Here is a 16394-nt window from a genome sequence, read left to right on the forward strand (position 1 = left end):
CCTGGAAGTAAACCAGGTTCCCCCATGTGTAACCAGAGGCTTGCTTGTCCCCAGTGCCCACCAGACCCTCTTTTGGGTGGCACCTGCTGAGGGGCTTTGTTCTGGGAGGTTTGTGAGCTGCCAGGAGCAGGCTGCCTCTGGCACTTCGAGCCATGGATGGTGGCAATTCCTTGGTCGCTCCACCTTGTCTTCCTTCTCTGCTGAGCACATGCCCTGCAAAGCCAGACCAGCTCTTCTCCATCCTTCTTGCTGGTGGCTGAGGAAGCCATGGGGGGCTCCTTCCCCCATTGTGCCCCTTAATGAAGCATTAGCTCATGTTCTCATGATCCGCTGCCCTCCTTCCTGGCTGGATCCATCACCAGTACCCTCCACTCTCTCCCTGCTTCCTCCTGCCTCAGCCCTTCTCTGTCTGCTCCCTCCTGCCTGCCCCACTCTGCTGGGGGAAAGGCAAGGAGTCCCTGGGCAGCGGGATTACCGGGGGATTCGGGGGATTCGGGCTGCGGCAGGCAGCCACCTCCTCCCCATTGGCTGGAAAAGCCTCTTAAAAGTGGAGAAGTGCTTTCTGCCCGCTCAGCACCCGCCAGTCTCTGCCAACCTGAAACCATTAGCGGCTGCTGACCCACGTCCACACTGGGAGCACCGTGGGGCACTACCTGCACCCGCAGGAGGCAAGGGGGTCCCCCACGCAGGGTGTCCCACCGGATCAGCCACAAGCAGCTTTGCTGGGCAGCACTGGAGCTGGAGGAAAGCAGGCTGAGAGGGGGATTAGCTGTCTAGAGAGGACATAGTTGCCTCAAGGAAGGAGCAGGGCGCAAGAAACCGCTTGACGGGTTCTGGATTCCTGCAGGCATTGCCCTGTGCCTGGCTGACAGCGTGCCCACCATGGAGCAAAGAGCCAGCAGGACCATCTAACCGGGTGCCCTCATCCAGAGCCAGGAAGCACCAGCCGCAGGGAGAAGAGAGCGCTCAGCCCTCAGAGGCTCAGCCTGTGCTCAGGAGGTTGTCTCTTCATTACACAGGTCAGTGGCGTGGAGGGATGATTCTATCCTGGTACCGGCTGCCAAGGGGACAGCTCGTCCCACTTGTTTAATGAATGCTTTCCCAGGGTGTTGTCTGTGGGTTGGAGAGGCTGCTGGCACAAATTCTGGCCCTTGCATTTAATAAACAGACCCTCCCACCCCATCTGTACTGTGTGGAGGCACCAGGAGCCACGCCAGCATTTGTGTGGACCCTCCTGGACGCAGCTTGCCTGGCACAGCAGGGCTTTGCTGGGCATCATCCAGCACTGGCTGCTCTGTTCTTTGTGTGCGTCCAGGGACTGGCAGCTGTGGCTGAACCTGCTGTGGCTTTCACCCTCCCAGCCCAGGCTTGTGACTTCTGGTGTTGGCACAAGTCTTCTGGTGCCCACCTGCAGCCTGCTCTGTGACAGTGCCTGCTCTGGGCCACCTGCGTGGGATGCACAAGGAAGGGCAGGTGCCCATGCTGATGAGCTTTTAGGTGTGCGTGAACTTACATGTGGTATTTTTACCTGTGAATAAAGCTCCTTAAGTGAAGAGAAAATAACAGCAAGCTGTAAAGTATGCAACAGCAGGTGCCAGGTAAAAATGGTGACCACTGTGTGCAGCCGCGAGCAGAAGAGCTAGCATATCTGCCGCAGTGTTAGGAACAAGGCAGCTCTGAAACATCTGGCTCAGAGCTGGGATAAATCTCCAGCAGAGCTGCGCTATAGCACATTGTCCTTGGAGGCATCTCCACAGGTGAGCTCTTCTGGTGCACCTCATCTTTTTCAGCCAACATCTATCTGCAGGCAGGTGAAAGCCCCTTCCTGCCTTGCTGCAGAGTTCTGTAGCACCAAGCACGTGGCTCCTGCAGAGGTACCCATCCAGCTCCAGACTCCAGCAGAACTGATGGATATTTGTCTAATGTGCTATTCAAAATCAAACACTGGATTCATCATTGATAGATGATACTACAGAAGTGCCTGAATAGAATGCCACAGATGGACAAATATTTTCCTGCTAGGTAGCTGGAGAAAAAAAAAAAACAAACACCACATTAATTGCAATGGTTTGACTGATTCATTTGATTTGTGGAGCAAGATGAGAACAAGAAGAGCAAGGCAGGGAGAGGGATTGTGTAGAAAGGTTCAGGGTGTGTTTGGTTTCAGTTGCTCCTATTTGAGGTAGCAATGTGCAGATGGTGCAGAGACAGAGAACCAGCACTGATGGAGAAATTGTTGCATTTTTGCAGCAGGTCACCTTTTGTACAGCTGTACCTGGCTTCTCAGTCAGGTGGAACAGGAGAGGAGCAGCGGGTGGGTAATGGTAGAAGCTGAGCGAGGCTGTTCAGTCTAGCTGTCCAGGTGCTAGTGATGCAGATAACACCAGAAAGGGGAGAGAGAAGGAGGATATGGATGTCTGTAGCGTGTATAATTATTTTTTCATTCTGGCAGTGATTCTTTGCCTTGAAAGTGTCTTTATAGCACCCTGTTCTCATTTCATGCCTCTGCCCCTTGGCCACAGTCCCTGAGACCTGGGCTGATGAGGAGAGCTGTTCAGCCGGAGAGCTGTTAGGATGTGGCCATACAGAAGAGGAGCTGCCCCAATCCACGCTCAGACCCAGATCCTGCTCCCTTTTTTCATGGCTAATGGGTTCTGAAGTTCGGGGGTGTCTGCTGTGGAGACCTGTGGCGGTGGCAGATGCCTGTGTGCTGACATGAACAAACCCTCACATGTTTTCAGGAGCAAGGGTCCCCCTCAGAGGGGAAAGGGAGGGACCACTGTGATTGGCTGGTGACACCAATCCCACCCATCCCTCCACAGCCAAACATGGCTCAGGCACCAGTCTAAAACCAACCAGACAAGACCATTTTGTGCCTCCTCATGTCAATGCGCTGTGGGTGCAGGTGCCACATCCCTTGTGAAGGGCTCCAGAAGTGGCCTAGCTGTCTTGTCTTGCAAGTCCCTCCTCGAGCATCCCCTGAAGTGTGGTTTCAGATCCCTCTCAGGACTCTGCCCAGCCCTGTTTCCAGCCTTGGCTCTGCACACTGAGCCTCCTGCAGCCTCAGAAAGACCAGTCACCCTCCTCTTCTGCAAGATTCAGGGCTGTTGCACAGTAGGGCCAACTCTTGCCTAGCAAGGACCCTTTGCCTGAACTCTGCCCCATCTGTGCTTTTGCCTAACGGATTTGCACTTGTTTAACTTGCTGAGCAACAGCAGTGCTATGGGAATCAAGGCAACTTGTCCTCATTGCTCGGAAGACACAAAGAAGAGGGACCACCTTGAGAAACACACCCCGATCCAAAGCTCCCAGGTTCTAGCCCTGTGTGCACCATCCATCGGAGTGTCCTTGTCCCCTTGGCAGTGTCCAGTCAGTGTATGAGTGCTGGCATTTCCCATGACTGCTAGTGCCAAGGGATGGGGACATTGCTGACATCTCATAGCTCCTTCAGCCAAGGGAGAGAACCCACACTGCGGACATACTGCCAACAGGACAGTGATAGTGCAAACTGGACCCAGCAAAGTCCAGCTCAAAGTCCCACCGACTTAAGAGCATCTGTAATCAAAGGCCAGTATTGGTTTTTTGCATATAGGTGTGAAAACAAGCCTGTCTGATCAAGAAAGTGAGGCCAAAGGTTCTGGAAGGGGAATGGCAGAGACCTGGTGCCTAAGGGAGAAATGAGAAAAACAGACCCACAGCAGCCAACTGGAGCAAAATTCCTGGGCAGCTTAACAGCCCTGAGAGCGACTCACAAGACATCCCCCCTAATTCCCTCTTTCCCCCCGCTCAGGCTTAGTTCCGGCCCCTCGGTGTAGGTACAGAGACCTAATCTCTCTGGCATGCAAATAACCACCGCCACCAGACTTGGCTGTGCTCTTGCCCTTCACGCATCTCTCAAATCTGGCCCCCCGCAGTGGGGAAGGGAGGGTGAGGGAGGTGGCACAGTAGGGTTAATGGACCTCCGGTGCCCCACTGCTGGAGCCATCTCTAGCAGGGCAGGTCCTGGGAGGCTAACAGCTGGAGCAAACCGGGAGGGGAGAGGCTCAGAGGAAGATCTTGAGAGCCTGGCAGGGTTCACCTTGCTGGCTTTCACCTTGCACCAGCCTTTAGGCAAAGCCGGATGCGGAGCAAGTGAGATGCTGCAGATCCTGATGCCCCACCACGTCAGGTGCAGCTCTCTGGTCTCAGCTGGGAGCCGTGGCCCTGCCTGGCTGCATCTGATCAGGGGTTACAGAGCTGTGGGCTGCCCAGAGGGAGCCCACCTCCCCACCTCTGCCCAGCTGTGGCTTGACCTCGCACCCTGAAGCAATCCTGCCTTGCCTGGCAGGATGAAGGTGCAGAGAGATGATGTGGTCCCCCAGTGAGGCTCTTGGATCTTTGAGATGGTGGACATGGAGACAAACCTTGTAGTAAATGTTTGCCTGCTGTACTCTTCTTGCAATGCCTGAAAACGTCTCTTTCTCTCTCTGTTGCCCTGCCTCCTCCTGCTCTGCCTTTCCGCTTCCAGGCTAGACGATGGGGAGAGCTGATCCAGAAGAAGGGCAACTCCCAGCTCCTGTGAAGCCCCCAGATGGTGGCTGGGGCTGGATCGTGCTCCTTGGCTGCTTTGTGATCACCGGCTTCTCCTATGCCTTCCCGAAAGCCGTCAGTGTCTACTTCAAGGAGCTCATGAAGGATTTCCACGTGGGCTACAGTGACACAGCCTGGATCTCCTCCATCATGCTGGCCATGCTCTATGGGACAGGTGATGCTTGGACACACTTCCCCCGCACCCCTCCCCAGCTAGTGCCTTTCACGGCCCTGCTTGCAGACCGTGTCCTCATGGGCTCTCCTAATTTTCCTTGTCATGGTCATGAACCAACATGCAGAATGCAATTGTCCCACCGCATCTCTTCTAGAAGTGTGCTGCATTTCATGTCCCTGTTTCCTCTGTGCCAGGAGACCTCAGGGGTCACCCCACCTGCCTCTCAGACACTTGATATGAGCTTTGCTCCATTGCTGAAGTACTGCTCCTATGGCACCAACCTGTCTTGTTCCCAGGGAACAGGGGGCTGAAGGCATGGCAAAGCAGAGGTCTCCACACCACAGCCCCTTGCCCTTGGCCAGGCCCAACAGATGTATGTGTCAGCAGCCAAGCAGTGATCTCCATCATTAGTGTTTCATCTCCCCTGAGTGCCCTGCTTGGGCTGGCTGCCCCTTCTCAGTTGTCTTGTCTCCTCCTGGTCTCCTACTCTGTCTCCTCTGCTTCCTCCCAGGACCAATATGCAGCATCATGGTGAACCAGTTTGGCTGCCGGCCTGTGATGCTCATTGGTGGGCTCCTAGCTTCTGCTGGAATGATCCTAGCATCTTTTACCACCAACATCATCGAGCTTTATCTTACAGCTGGTGTGCTAACAGGTGAGAGACCCAGGAGTTGAGGGGTGAAAGGGACACAGACTTATGAGGGGAAAAGCCAAGATCATGTTGTATCTCCCTTTAGTATTGCCATGTCTAGCATCGGGTCCCCCTCATCTATTCACACCTGTTCACAGGAGGCATCTAGTCCTGGACCTGTGAGAGATGCATCAGTTGGATGTAAACAGGCAGGGCCTTTGCTTGAGGGGAGAGGGACAGAAAGAACATAAGTGATGCTCAGTGATCATGGCAAGTGGGGCGGCATCAGTACATAGTGGTAGGAGAGAGAGGCAAAGTTCATGTTTAAGCCACAGGTCCTGTCTAAACATGGCCACAGTTATGTGATTCAAGCACACAAGAATCCCATCTTGGGACTTCAGAACTAGGATAGTCTGAGGGGAGTTTTCAGCTTGTTGCGAACCATGTCTCATGTTCTTGCACTCTTGCTCTCGCCCTCATGTAGGTCTGGGTATGGCGTTGAACTTCCAGCCCTCACTGATCATGCTGGGCACCTACTTTGACAAGCGCCGGCCTCTTGCCAATGGACTGGCTGCTGCTGGGAGCCCTGTCTTCCTTTCCTCTCTTTCTCCACTGGGGCAAGTGCTGCTGGAGAAGTTTGGTTGGCGAGGAGGGTTCCTTATCATGGGGGGCCTTCTGCTCAATTGCTGCACTTGTGGGGCAGTCATGAGACCCCTGGACATGGGCATGAAGCGGAAGATGGAGAAGACTCAGGACAAATATGAAGCCAAGGAGATGCTGCCCATAGGAGGGAAATCAGAGGAGGGAATCAGCACCGCTGATGGAACCAAGAAAGCCAAGAAAGCCAAGAAGAAGCCCAGGAAAGGAAAGAAGCTTCTGGATTTTAGTATCTTTTCCAATCGAGGGTTTATAATTTACACTATTTCAAAGTTCATCCTGGTCTTGGGTCTCTTTGTGCCCCCCATATTGCTGGTTAACTATGCCAAGGACACAGGTGTACCAGACACAGAGGCTGCATTCTTGCTCTCCATCATCGGTTTCATAGACATCTTTGCTCGCCCAGCCTGTGGCATGGTGGCAGGGTTGAAGTGGGTCCGTCCTCATGTGGCGTACCTGTTCAGCTTCTCCATGCTCTTCAACGGCTTGACAGACATCTGCAGCGCCAGGGCTAGCAACTACACGGGGCTGGTCATCTTCTGCGTCTTTTTTGGCATCTCTTACGGCATGGTGGGGGCACTGCAGTTTGAGGTGCTGATGGCCATTGTTGGGTCCCAGAAGTTCTCCAGTGCTATTGGGCTTGTCCTACTTATTGAGGCTTTTGCTGTGCTCATCGGTCCGCCCTCTGCAGGTAGGTGTCTTGTTGCAAAACACAGGTGATGTTTTTTGGCTGCCATTCCACAGTATTGCAGGTATTGGGCATGGGCACAGTACTTCAAGAAAGACCCTATTTCTCAACTTCAAATTTCCCATGGAAGCTGAGATCTGAAGTGAAAGCCCCCAGCCTCACTCCATGCACAACACTGAATCTGAACAGGGGCAGAAGATAGAAAGTGGTATTTCTCTCTCTGCTTTGCTCAGAACACCCAAGTGATGGCAGCTGTAGGGCTACCCAGAGTGGCATGGCATGACTTCCAGTGTCCCTCAGTCCCGATCAGGAACACTTCCCTCTCTTCCATGCTGGGATTCAGACCTCTGCCTTCACTGCAAATGTTGCATAAAATCATGATATGGGAAGAGTCAGGCACATACTGCAGGCAAGCCTTTGGTAGAACAAGGTGAGGATCTTTCAGGTGCTCCTTGGTGTCCATGGCCTTTTGATTGGTGCTGTGAATAATGGTCTCAATTTGTGTTGACCATAGTCCCAAGGCGTTTTGGTGTCAATCAACTTAAAACAGTTTGTAGAGCCACCTGAGGCATTTGCTGTTACTTTATTTTTAAGAGGATTAAGACACTTATAGCTTCTCAACTAGTCTAGTCTAGGCCACAGACCCTGGTAAGGTCCATGCCCCACAAACAGCCCATAAACAGGCAGTTGAATGGGGAGAGACCATTCACCCAAGAGGTTGGTATAGGTTACTGTTAAGTATCTGAGAAAGCCAAATCGTGTCAAAGGATCATTTCCAAATGAAGTGCAGTTCCCTGAATGTGTGATTTGCGAGGGAGGGTCAGAGACAGACCATGCACAAATCCATCCTGTCGCTTCCTGCGCTCCCTTCCTTCAGCTGCAACATGTGGGCTAAAGCCCATCAGTGAACACCTCTGTGTGAATGATCTTTTCCCCAGCACATACCACCAGTTTAGAGCAAAACCTGCCATCAGCAACTCCACCCAGCTCTCAACGTAAAAATTGGTGGCCAAGAGAAGACCCTCTTGATGCTAACAATAATTCATGTCTTACCACCTGTGGGGCAGTTGGCAGTCCCAGGCCAGGGAGCGCCAAGAAGTGTGTGTCTCAGAAGCAGCTGCAGAGAGATCATGGTGGGAGAAGGGGATTTAACCAGTGGATGGTGATGGGGGACATCCCTTAGCTCTCCTGCTGTGCCTCGGCACCATGCACATGCCCAATGGGACACAGACAGTTCAGGGTCACCAAAGAATGATGTTGGGGGGAGCCAAGTGCAGTTCCCACCTTCCCCCCACGGAGACTTGCTGCTGAAGGACCCCCATGGTACGGGAAGCTTGAGTGAGCTGGCAACCCCACGGCTCGGAGTCGGGAGAGCAGTGCTCGGCTGGAAGAGGGGGGCTGAACAAAGTGGCTTTGTTTGGTGTAATCCTCCTGAGCTGCTTCCTGCGCTGTGGGGCTGAGGGGCGTTTGGCACAGGATAAGCTGCACACACACATGCAGTGCACGCAGGCTCCCTGCTTGCTGGCTGGCTGGAGTGAACAGGGACTCATTCACCCACTGAGGAATTTGCTGTGTGCCTCCCATGACTGCTCTGGGAGGCACCTCCGTGCCCCGTAGTGCAGCAGGGATCAGGGTCCACACGCGCAGTCAGGAGCACGGGGGACTGGGATGAAGCCTCTGGTCACCATGCCCTGTCCTTGCTCAGTACGTTCCACCCTGATTGCAGCAGGGTGGCTGCTCATGGTCTCCAGCACCAAGGACTGGGAGCTCTACCTCCATGGCCAGCCCTGGTGCATTCAGAAGATGCATTGAGAACATGTCCTTGGCAGAGACATGATCAGGTGTGGGCCAGCTAAAGGGATTTCTCTGCCAAATAGATGTTTCTTCTCTGAATGTTTTCCTGACATGATAACTTAAGAAATAGTAATGGCTTCTCAAATTTTGTTTCTTTTCTGAGACTAGTCAAGCCAGGCCCTCAGAGGCTAGTCTCACCTTGACAAGAAGAAGGTGGCCCGCCATGATGCAGGAGCATAACATCAATGTGTCACAATTATTTAACCTTGTTCAAACAAGAAAAAACACCAAACCCACACTCTTACAGTACTTCTCCTTGTGGCACAGTTTGGTTCTTGCCCAGGGTAATTTTTAGATATTTAGGTATTCCCTTGAGAAATGGGTCCTCAGCCAAAAGCAGGTGCTACCCACCTGTGCATGCAGGAGCACGTAGGCTGAGGCTAACTGTCTCATCTCTTCTCCAACCATCAGGCCGCCTGGTTGATGCTCTCAAGAACTACGAGGTGATCTTCTACCTGGCAGGCTCAGAGGTGGTGCTCTCCGCTCTCTTCCTGGCCATGGCCACCTACTGCTGCCTGAACCGTGGGAAGAAGAAGGAGCCTCCCCCAGAAAACAACCCCTCCGTGGGCGGCGGGAGTGACACCGAGGAAGCAGAGTCTGATGTGCAGGAAGCTGAGGAGCACAGCAGTGACAACCACCAGCCAGCCCACAGCACTGACAACGCCATGGTGGCAGCCAGCGAGGAGGCCAACCATGTGGCAGATGAGCAGAGCGGGGAGGGAGGCGGGTGTCCCGCGGGGGACGGGGAGGTGTTGGCACGAGATGGCTGCAATGCTGACCAGACGGTGGAGAGGGACAGTTTTTAGCCAGGGCAGAGGAACGGGCACGTATAAAACTGGCCTTGTTTGCATGCACATCAGCATGGGCGGGTAGGTGGGATGTGGGGTGGAGAAAGTTGACACAAAAGCAGATGGAAGTAAGAGGGAGAGGTATAAGAACAGCTGGTCCTTATGTACATACATCCACATACCTACCCAGTGATACATCTACTTGCATCCTGCACCCGTGCTGGTACAACACAGGCTCAGAGCAGCCCAAACACCAAAAAGAAAAAAACAAATCTTCTTTCCTCACTTCCAAACCAGCCCTGGAGAAAGTCTTTTGAAGAGACTGCCAAGGACTTCCCCTTTCCTTCTGCGTTGTCACAATACAGAACACAAACAATTAGAGACTCTTTGTAATCAGATCTGGTATGCTTTGGTCTGGTGTCAGTGTTTCCTCCGCCCCACTTCCATGGTCGGGATAGCGCCAGGCGAGCTGGCAGCAAGTTTGCGAGGCGGTGTAATCCATAGCTATCAGCCAGCATGGGGGCAGACACTGTGTCTCTTGAAACACCTTTGGGCACTGCCAAACTGGTGGGACACCGGCTCGGACCACCTCTGTCTGGAGCATCCTTTGTGGGGGGTAAATTTGGGGCTGTGGCACATGATGCTGTTTTTCCCAGTAGGGAAGCGCTGGGCTAGAGGCTGCTGCCAGGGTGCAAAAGGAAGAAATCTAAGCAAGCCTAATGCCATTAGGCGAGCAGCCACGAGACAGAGCCTCGCTGCCAGGAATAGCAGCGCGCCAGCTTTATCTGGGCTGAAGTGAGTCCTGTTGACCCGTGAAGGGAACAATTCAGCCTTATGGGGGTGGACTTTCAGCACAGGTAAATAAGTGTGTCCCAGCTGATTATCTGCTCAGCCTGAATGGCACCAGGCATGTGTGTATTTTCCTTTTAAACAGAGAAAACCCCCTTACATAAAGGAATCAAAGGTAAGGCAGAAGAACTAAGCTGAAGCTCCTGGGTGCTACTAATGAGGGTGTTGGAGCACGTTGCAAGGCAGGCATGACCCCCTCACCCCCGCTGCAGGGGTGGATTTCTCATTTCAGAGAGAACAACCTTCCCTGGCGTGCTTAAACCACTCTTAATCTGCTTTAGGACTGGATCTTTTATAAACACCCGCGGCCAAAGCCCTTCCTTCCGCTTTCCTCAACTGCTTCACCTCGGAGACCCTGGGGGCACCTGTGACTAGAGCGAGGGATCAAAAACGAAGCAGAGGGCTACAGGGAATGCAGCTCATGGGACCTTCAAAATGGGTGTTTCATTGCAGACAAGACTGACTAAAAATTAATGGGTAATACGCAAAGCCTGCAGGATTATTAAGGCCATTTAAATCCAATGAGGGTACAGGGACACAAAGGAAAGTGTTTCATTTTAGATGCTCCTGAGCAAAGAGCAGTAAATGACAAGAAAAGCAAAGGTGCTGAAGAGTGCCATTTTAAGAAAAGACATAGGAACTGGAAAATGAGGGTGGGAAGAAGCTAAAGCCCATGGAGCATGCCCCACCATGACTAACACCACCGTTGTGAGCCAGTCACAGTGGTGACTTTGGGCTTTTTCCTATTCAAATCCCCTTAGAAACACCCCAAATCAGGCTAAGCACCATGACAAACCCCAGACACAAAGCTCTGGCAGAATGAGAAGCAGCAGCAAGGGTGATGGAGCCCCACATGCATTCATTCAATGCTTTGCAGACTTGTTCTCCCCTCCCACAAAGTAAGATCACAGTTTCTGCTCTGCTTGACCAAGTTGTTCCACAGCTCCTTCCACAGCAAACCCTAGCCCCTGTTTCCCCAGGCCAGCTTGTCCTCATCCACCAATACCTCCCCCAAGAAGTCACCCACAACTTCGCAGAGGTCCAAGGTCCACAATCTGAAAACAACTGCCCTTCTCAGCACCAGGCAGGTCACTAGAACAAGGTCCCCTCTGTTTCCTTGTCACCAATCAACATTTCCCACTAAGCCTCTGCTCTTAAATCTTTTCACAAAAGCATGTAAAAGCCCTTAGGGCACAAGATCTCACTACAGACGGTGCTGTGAGACACCCACCCCTCTCTCTTCCCCTCCACCAGCCAGGTAGCCAAAAACCTGGCTACACTGCCTTCCACTTCATGTTGTTGGCTGTCAGGCAGGCTCTGCTGAAGCATTTTTTTTCTGTTCCTCTAAACTGCTCCATATTTTGGCACAGCAAGCAGCTCTGAAAGAGGATCAGGGACTTAAGCATCAGCTCAAGCTTGTGATGCAACAGCTGAGCTGTGTGGAGAAGCTGGCCCTGGCGGGGTGCTGGGATGCCACTGCACAGGACTCAGGCAGCTGGTGGCTTTACAAGGCTGGTGTTTACCTGGGAAGCCAAGATGCAGAGAATGTGGCAGTCCATGGAGGACTGGTCTTGCTCCAGCATTTATAACCTGTGCTGCAGTGACCACATCAGCTTGGCACAGAGATTACCCACCAGTACAAGCAAGAGTAAAAATGGCCAGCACATGACACCCATCTTCCCATCACCATATTTTAAGATTAGAACCATGGAGCATGAGTAAACAAATTTCTAAGGAAAACCCATGACAGACAGGAAACGAAATGTCACATTTTTCTTTATTAGAGACAACAATCAGTACACCAGAGTCCATTTAAAGCTTCCAGAGCAGCCTGACCACAAATGGCTTTCTTCCAGGCACCCACAGAGATGACTAAGCTCCAAAAAAACAAATCAAAGAGAAAAAAAAAACAAAACAAACATCTCAATCATAAATTAATGCCCTTTAAATAACTTCTCTCACTACCACCGGAATGTAATGACAGAGAAGTCAAAACCCTGGCCTCTGAGAAGCACACCACTCCTGGCAGTTGTGCTGCCTGCTAAAAGGGAAAGTGCCACCTGAATCTGGCCCACAAGGAGGGAGGGAGGGAGGGGAAGAGAAAAGGAAGGAGGAGGGAAGCAGCCTCACCGACCTTGGTTTTCCTTCCCCCTTCCCTTGTGCTGGGGAATGGGATGTTTGCTGCTGCTTCTGGCTGGCCCAGAGGCAGCACAAAATGGTTGTGCAGAGACGTGAGGAGAGCAGGAGTGGGTGGGCTATTCACGCTTTGCACTAAAAAACCTCAAAGCCTCTGCCTACAGGCCACGTCTTTTTCTCTCCATAAAGCTTCCCGCCTCTCTCCTCTAGTTTAAGGATGGGATATCTCCTTTGTGGTTCTCAGGTGTCTCCTCCTGGCACCTGCACAAGAAAAGAGTGTGCAGGACTGGCTGCACTTCCTCAAGAAGCACATTTCATTATTGTCCATCGCAAAGAGCCACAACAGAAGTGAAAGAGGAAAAAGAAATACCTGCACCTTTGCAGGTATTCCCAGGAACCTCTCTGCCTCAGACAAGCACCTTTACCTCATCATCTCTGCCAAGCAGGAGGGCTTCTTCCTGAGCCAGGTCCCTCCTCTCCCCCAGAGAGGGACAGAGCCACATCCTGCAAGATTCGAGCCCTGCTCCAGCTGGAGCTGGAACACCCCCTGGGCTATAGCTATGAAGTGTGCATGTGGTGCCAGCTGGGCAGGAGCTCAGGGACGATGAAGAAGATGGTGGTCAGGGACGAGACTTCTAAACCTTTGCAGCAAGGTTGCAGCAGCCCAGCATGGACTGGTTGGAAAAGGCTGGACCAGATGATCCTTGTGGTCCTTTCCAGACTGGTATTCTATGATTCTATGATACCAGCCCCTGCTTTGAGAGCCTCCAGCAGCCCCTTGGGTGGAGGTGGTGATCAGATCACATGTGCCACCACCAGTTCTAGGCACCAGTTCGGACTTGCTCCTGTTTCTTAAAATGTGGTGCAAAGATGTGGCAGTGGTGGGAGTGATCCTCCTACAAAAATCAGTCCTGCAGCCCATGGGAGAGACAAGGAAGCTTCAAATAGGCCAGAGAATGGGAAGTTCGAAAACTGCGAGCAGTGGGGTAAAAAAGCCAATGCTGGTGCTAGCACTTTCCCATAGCACAAGGAGAGGACAGAAGGGGGCTGTTCTTGCAATTTGTAATCATCTCCAGATGTCTGACTGGCTTCCATGTGCCAGAGGAGAGTGGTGCACCCCACATGCTCAGCAGTGCCCTGCCTGCACACAGAGTCACGTGGTGGTGTGGTAGTGGATCATCCTCACACCTCGGTACCCAAGTTGGGCAGCAGAAGTCTCTGGGGGAACAAGTAATATCCAGGCAAACAAGCAAGGGAAGAGAGAGGAAAGCAGAGGTTGGTCCCAATCCAACCAGCTACCCCGACCCGAAGCAGAGGAGGAATCCCAGGCTGCACATACACAGAAATCACGGAGGATGAATTGCCATGTGAAATACATGTTTTTATAACAGTCTGCAAAGTCTTTCCTCTGGCCATGCCAACACAGTCAGGCATCATCAATGAGCTTTTCACCATTTGCGTCCTCCTTCCCGCTACCCTCTCTCTCGCTTCCTCCTTCTTCTTCTGCCCCGTCCATGTACGTGTCCTGCCCATAGTTGAGAGTAGTGCGGGCAAGGTCCACCTCAATGGGAAAGACGTCTGCATCTCGGAGGACGGCGTAGCAGTCGTCGTAGTACTTGGACATCGTGGAGACGAAACGCTGGAGCTGGAACACGATGTCCTGCACTGTAGCGGAGACACGTTGGGAACAAATTAGGTGAAAACCCCCTTCCCAAACAGTGTGAAGGCTGTGATCAAGCCTCCCTCGGTAGCATTAGATACAATCTCCTACGCATTAAAGCCTTTCGGCCCGAGGGTGGTTGTCTCGGGCACAGCCGCAGAAGGGTTCTTCAGCAAAGACTTCTGAACGGAGATGAAGGAGCATAAAGGCCAAAGCTGTGTCTGCCTGAGCCCTTCGGGTGCTGGACACAACAGTGGTACTCACCGTGCTTCTGGTCCAGGAGCTCTATCTTCTCTAGCACATCCTTCCTCATCTTGGCGAAGCGTGTGCGAGCCTCCTGCCGGCAACGCAGGATAAGGCGGTATTCATAGTTCCCAGTGCTGACCCGGTAGAGGGGTTCATTCAGAGCCTGCCAAAAACACGGTGCCAATTTAGAGACCTCCTCAACAGTGCTTGTATACAGAGTTCTCCTCCTGATGTGGACTCACAATGACCTTGGGTTATTACAGCCCTCTCAGGCTCACTGGAACTGCAATTAGGAAGTAGGAAACATGAGTAAGGCTGAGCCATGTCAGCAACTGGCAGGCAATGAGCCATTTTGAAGGCCAAAACCACACCAACCACCATGAAGAAAAGCATCACTACACTAAGCAAAGACAATAGGACAGGCACCTTTCAGCCTAGCATGGGGAAGTGGAATGGCATCTAATCTGAACTATTAAGACACATATTATGAACAAACAAGTCTAGGGTCTAAGGGATATATTAATTTATACTAATCACACAAAAACATCTGCACTCCTCTGCAAGTTTCACCCTATATTGATTACGTGACATATTATACAACTACAAAGGGAACCCGGTGGTATCTACAACCATCCAGACACAAAGCTGGAAATGAGCAGGGACGGACCTATACATTGTCCACAAAACAGTTTTGAGAGAAAGGGGGTAGGTCTGTCAGGAAAACAGCATTCCTCCCTTGCACCTGTAAACATAACATATATAAAAATCTGTGCTACTGACTATGGCTTGGTAACGCACACCGCATGCGCCAAAACCCAAAATGTCATTATGCAAGACTGGGATTCTTTTCTTTCCATTTAGCAGGAAAGATATAATTAAGTGTTGCATTAGGAAAGTTTTATTCCTTCCTGGCACTAAGAACTAGGCATTCCAAAAATTCAAATCCCTGCTCTGAGATCAATACCTAGGATAAAACAAGATTTTACTTTTATACAGGGAAATTCAGCATGTGGGGGACACCATTAACTTATCTTAAACAGAGCAGCTAAAGATTACAATTGTAAAACTCTAAAACAGACACTAAACTGTTACTGGAGAAAGTCGCCAGGTTTTTTTTCGGAAGTCCTCTGATTTTATATTACTTGTTTTTATAAAAAAAACCCTACTGTTAAGAGAGATCCTTTAATCCATTTTCTTCAACTACAGACGCAGCTTTCACATACGTTTTGCTAGAGAAGCTAAACCTCCATTTCTCAGAAACAAGTCCAGCATTAATGATAAGCTGTGCACTACACACAAATGGAATCTGTGAAGATAACACCTTAATCCTCCTTCCACAAGCTAATATTACTTAAACGCTGAGACAGGCAACCACCGAGCAAACAAGCTGCAGAGAAGTCTGGTCCTTTTACTACGCCACAGCAACAGTGCTTCACAACAGTTATTGGCAGAGTTTCCCAGGTAGCATTTATGGGTCTCCAATTTCTAATATATTAAGCACAAATTTGCATAATTCTTAGTGTGCGTTCACTAGCTCGGGTGCACACAGGCACAGAAACGCTTTTGTAATCACAAGGCAGTGTGTATAGGGATGCTGCAAAAATGGAGTATGCAGTTATTGCCACAGTACCAGTACTCACAATGCAGCTGTACTCTTCATCATCCATCTCTTTGACTTTCAGGCAGTAAGACTTCAGAGAATTTAAAATAATTAAAAAAAAAAAAAAAAAGCAAAACAAGAAAGAAATGTTAAGAATTAGAAGCAATTTCACCATCACCCACAGCCACTGGGTTGTATCATTTCAAGCCTTCCTTCAACGCTACAGCGAGGGCCACTGAGGAAAGCACACTGGGATCAGAGTATATTAAACATCCCAGGTGGAAAGAAAATGTATTTAAAGAAAGACAGGAAGAGAAAACAGTGAGGAAGAGACAATGTGCTTACTATTTATATTGCAGGAGCAAATACTTTAGATAAATATAACCTAGTAAAAGAAAAATCCTGCATTCATCTACTGTTCAGGAAAACGCAGTACCAGAAAAGTATGTGGAGGGAATAAATAGATTAAAAAAAAAAGAGATTAATTGTGGGAAGGATTGATGTGGGAAGAGATGGTGACATATCCACTTGCCTTAGGGCT

The 16394-nt window shown here is 51.0% G+C and overlaps 2 protein-coding genes across 6 annotated transcripts in view; one reads left to right on the plus strand and one right to left on the minus strand.

The window, feature by feature from the left end:
• Positions 1-344: 344 nt before the first annotated feature.
• Positions 345-9765, plus strand: SLC16A8 (solute carrier family 16 member 8). Its single transcript, XM_005514689.4, has 5 exons — positions 345-1019; positions 4508-4744; positions 5256-5399; positions 5860-6723; positions 8986-9765. Exons 2-5 carry the CDS (start codon positions 4516-4518, stop codon positions 9378-9380), a joined length of 1632 nt encoding a protein of 543 aa, XP_005514746.2. The 5' UTR covers positions 345-1019; positions 4508-4515; the 3' UTR covers positions 9381-9765.
• A 2205-nt stretch (positions 9766-11970) lies between these two features.
• Positions 11971-16394, minus strand: part of PICK1 (protein interacting with PRKCA 1) — a 33842-nt gene continuing 29418 nt past the window's right edge. For all 5 annotated transcript variants that reach the window (XM_065047396.1, XM_065047402.1, XM_065047422.1 and 2 more), the window contains 3 exons: positions 15894-15944; positions 14272-14416; positions 11971-14012 (listed from right to left, as the gene is read on the minus strand). In XM_065047396.1, the coding sequence (XP_064903468.1) occupies positions 13774-14012; positions 14272-14416; positions 15894-15944 (435 nt within the window). In that variant the 3' untranslated portion in view covers positions 11971-13773. The remainder of the gene's footprint in view (positions 14013-14271; positions 14417-15893; positions 15945-16394) is intronic.

The sequence above is a fragment of the Columba livia genome, chromosome 1, assembly GCF_036013475.1.
Source record: "Columba livia isolate bColLiv1 breed racing homer chromosome 1, bColLiv1.pat.W.v2, whole genome shotgun sequence".
In the NCBI taxonomy this organism is placed as follows: Eukaryota; Metazoa; Chordata; class Aves; order Columbiformes; family Columbidae; genus Columba; species Columba livia.

Coding starts and splice junctions, on each gene's coding strand:
- SLC16A8 (XM_005514689.4), top strand. CDS start 4,516: ATGGGGAGAGCTGATCCAGAAGAAGGGCAACTCCCAGCTCCTGTGAAG. Junction 4,745..5,255: donor GGCCATGCTCTATGGGACAG/GTGATGCTTGGA, acceptor GCTTCCTCCCAG/GACCAATATGCAGCATCATG. Junction 6,724..8,985: donor CATCGGTCCGCCCTCTGCAG/GTAGGTGTCTTG, acceptor TCCAACCATCAG/GCCGCCTGGTTGATGCTCTC.